Below are 3,683 nucleotides of genomic sequence, written 5' to 3' on the forward strand. Positions count from 1 at the left end.
TTCTCTAGGTGCTTTAAAGTTTGTCTTTAACTTTTGACAATTTAGTTACAAAGTGTTTCAGTGTGGGTCTCTTTCGATTCATCTTATTTGAAACTGTCTGAGTTTCCTGGGTCTGGATCATCTATTTTCCTTCTCTAGGTTAGGGTAATTTTCATGATTTCTTTGAAAAAGCTTTCTGCCCCTTTCTTTCTCTCTTCTCCTTCTGGGACCCCTGTAATGTGAATATTGGTCTGCTTGATGATATCCTATAGCCCCCTCATGTTATCTTCTCTTTTTCATCCTTTTTTTCTTTTTGGATGAATTCTACTGACGTGTCTTTGAGTTTATTGATCCTTTCTTTTGCTTGATGTAGTCTGGTATTGAACCTCTATTGAATTTTTCAGTTCAGTTTTTGTATTCTTTAGCTCTGTGATTTCTCTGGTACTTTCTTATATTTTCTTTTTGTTGAAATTCTCACTTTGTTCATGCATTGTTCTCCTAACCTTGGTGAGCATATTTATGACCATTATTTTGAACTCTTTATCAGATAAATCACTTTATTTCATTAAGGCCTATTTCTGGAATTTTATCTTGCTCTTTTGTTTGGCATATATTCCTCTGTTTGTCTGTTTTCCTTGACTCTCTGTTGGTTTCTGTGCATTAGATAAAAGAGCCATCTCTCCTAGTCTTGATGGAGTGGTGTCTTGTAAGAAATGAACCTAATTATTCAGCCTGGCCTGAGCTTTTGGTTTTCTCTCAAACCTATGTGCAAGATGATTTCTTTGTGTTTAGTGGCTTTCAGTAGATGAGGGTGAGCCACGACCTGTAAGTGTCCCAAAGGGGAGGATCTCATCAAGAAACAGGCTGATTGAAAGCCAGACCCTTAGGCAGCAGCTTTTAAAGTATATAAATAAGCCTCTTTCAGGAAAGACTGGGAAATGGGCATTTCTGTCTGTTTCCTTTGTGCTAGGACCTGGTTAAGGAGTGTTTCTTTGTTTGCTGCAGTCCTATGGGACCAGTGAATGCAAGCCCCACTGCCCACAAGAGTCAGGTGATTGAGGGGGACATACTCTGGGAGCAGCCACAAAACCTGGGGCACCAGATAAGCTCCTGCCAGGGGGACACTGATGACCTGGAATGGACCAGGGAGAGAAGGTGGAGATAGTGTCCACTGGCCTTCTTGGTCTTTAGGGAGGATTGCAGTCAGCCCCTAGATGTGTGCTAAATTAGAAGCCTGAATCTTAGGCGTTGGCTTTTAAAGTATGTAAATAAGCCTCTTGCAGAAGAAGACTTGGAGAGAGGCATTTCTGTCTGCTTCCTCTGGCTGAGCCTTGGGGGACCACCCACAGTGTGTCCTCATGAGCCCGTTAAGAACTGTTTCTTTGCTATAATTTTGTGGGTCTCATGGATGCAAGCCATGTTGGCTTTCAGAGCTCCATACCATTGGCAGAATGCTTTCACCTTCACTTCCACGCCATTCAGTTCTCTATACAACCCTGGGAAGTAGTAGGAAATGTAGTTTACCTCCATTTTAAAATGAGATAAAAGACCAGAGGTTAGCAAGATCAATGTCAGCATTTGTTTTTGGTATCAATGCTGTATGTTTTAATATTATTCTAATATTTTGGTAATATTTCTTCAATTCCTTTATTAGAATATAAATGCCTGACATTCCACATCGCTTGGAGGCTATTAGAGGCAACCGTACTATATGTTATGAAATGGACTGTGTTTGGGTGTCAGATTTCTCTGCATAAACATTGAGTGCACTCAGGGCCATGAGACTATCTCTTTGCCTAAAGTCAACTACTAGTGACTGGTAGAATGGGTCCTTCGAAGTAGGTCTTTAGATTTCAAATCCGAGGCTGTGCTATATTGCACTGTTTCTCACGGGATGAAATTTAAGAGGTGATGACTGACTTGTTTCCAGCAACCCTTTTGGAAACTGGTACAATGCAGGCTATACCAGCCCCACTAAGCTTCACACCAGAGTCCCTCTTATTTCTGTCCAACAACCTCCCGACCCACAGTCTTTTCATGGCATTTTTCACCTCTGTGTTTCTCAGGGTGTAGATCAGAGGGTTTAACATGGGTGTGATGATGGTATAAAACACAGCCACCATCTTGTCCTCAGTAAAAGTGGTGGAAGGCCTTAGGTAGATGAAGAGGCAGGGGACAAAGAACAAGATCACCACTGTGATGTGGGAAGCACATGTAGACAGGGCCTTGCGCCTCCCCTCTGATGAGCGGGTCTTAAAGGAAAGCAAGATGACAATATAAGAGCCCATAAGAGTGACAAAGCAGCTCAGTGAAATCATGCCACTGTTAGCTATCACAATGAGCCCCACCATGTGTGTCTCTGTGCAAGCCAGCTTCAGTAAAGGGTGGACATCACAGAAGTAGTGGTCAATCAGGTTGGGGCCACAGAACGGCAGTTGTACAGTGAGGATGGTCTGGATGAAGGAATGCACAAACCCTCCTAACCAACAGGTTACCACCAGTATAGAGCAGACCTTCCGGTCCATGATGGTCATATAGCGCAGAGGCTTACAGATAGCCACGTACCTGTCATAGGCCATCACTGTGAGAAGAAAGATCTCTGTGCAGCCAAACAGATGGCAGAAGAAGAGCTGGACCATACAACCAACAAAGGAGATGCTCTTGACTTTGGCTTGGGAATCAATAATCAGCTTGGGGGCTGTAACAGAGGAGTAGCAGATGTCGACAAAGGATAGGAAGCTGAGGAAGAAGTACATTGGAGAGTTGAGATTGGGACTCCTTTGAATAGTCATTATAATGAGAAAATTTCCAGTCATGAGTGTCATGTAGAAGAGTAAGAACAGAAAGAAGCATAGTTGCTGCACTTTCTCATTTTGGGAAAGACCCATGAAGATAAATTCCGTAACATTATTTTCCATGGAAACTAGGAAGCTCGCAAGAGGGAACTACAGTGTGACTTTACCTATAGGAAAAAAGTATGAAAGACAATTAGATTTGGGCACATGGTACCATAACATTGTTATTTTTTAAAAAAAATTATTCTCTGGGGCGCCTGGGTGGGTCAGTTGGTTGAGCGTCTGACTTCAGGTCAGGTCATGATCTCGTGGTCTGTGAGTTCGAGCCCCGCATCAGGCTCTGTGCTGACAGCTCGGAGCCTGGAGCCTGCTTCAGATTCTGTGTCTCCCTCTCTCTCTGCCCCTCCCCCACTCATGCTCTGTCTCTTTGTCAAAAATAAATAAACATTAAAAAAATTAAAATTATTCTCAAAATTTGTCACTTAAGGTATTGGTTTGGTTAAAGTATGTTTCTTGAAATTATCAGAGATGGGGGACTGTGTGGGAGGAGAAAGAGAGAGAGAAAGAGAAAGGAAAAAAAAACTTTGACAGGCTTTAAACAGATTGAGGAATACATTCTAAGCTCTCCTCCTGTGTCAGTAGTCCAAATTATTGTTGCTCCGGAATTTAAATTAAATCTCTCTGTTAAATTAAGCCTCTGAGTGGTAACCCTCAGTCTCCTTACTCCAGGATGCTTTTCATCCTTGTTTTAGTTGATGTATGGAATTTACAAAAATGCACACACACACACACACACACACACACACACATATTTGCGATCATAGGTAAGTCTTAAAATGTACACTTTGAGTCAAATCTAGGATGTAACTAGCTTTTTTTTTTTTATGTTTATTTTTGAGAGAGAGAGCA

At 41.9% G+C, this 3,683-nt stretch overlaps 1 protein-coding gene across 1 annotated transcript; it reads right to left on the reverse strand.

The window, feature by feature from the left end:
* Window positions 1-1,880: 1,880 nt before the first annotated feature.
* LOC131487842 (olfactory receptor 4S2-like) lies at window positions 1,881-2,912 on the reverse strand. The gene has a single exon (XM_058688990.1). It carries the CDS (start codon window positions 2,895-2,897, stop codon window positions 1,881-1,883), a length of 1,017 nt encoding a protein of 338 aa, XP_058544973.1. The 5' UTR covers window positions 2,898-2,912.
* Between the last annotated feature and the right edge of the window lie 771 nt (window positions 2,913-3,683).

This window comes from Neofelis nebulosa, chromosome 10 (assembly GCF_028018385.1).
Source record: "Neofelis nebulosa isolate mNeoNeb1 chromosome 10, mNeoNeb1.pri, whole genome shotgun sequence".
Classification (NCBI taxonomy): Eukaryota; Metazoa; Chordata; class Mammalia; order Carnivora; family Felidae; genus Neofelis; species Neofelis nebulosa.

Excerpts from the sequence above, each read along its gene's own strand:
- LOC131487842 (XM_058688990.1), bottom strand. The coding sequence starts at position 2,897 with ATGGAAAATAATGTTACGGAATTTATCTTCATGGGTCTTTCCCAAAAT.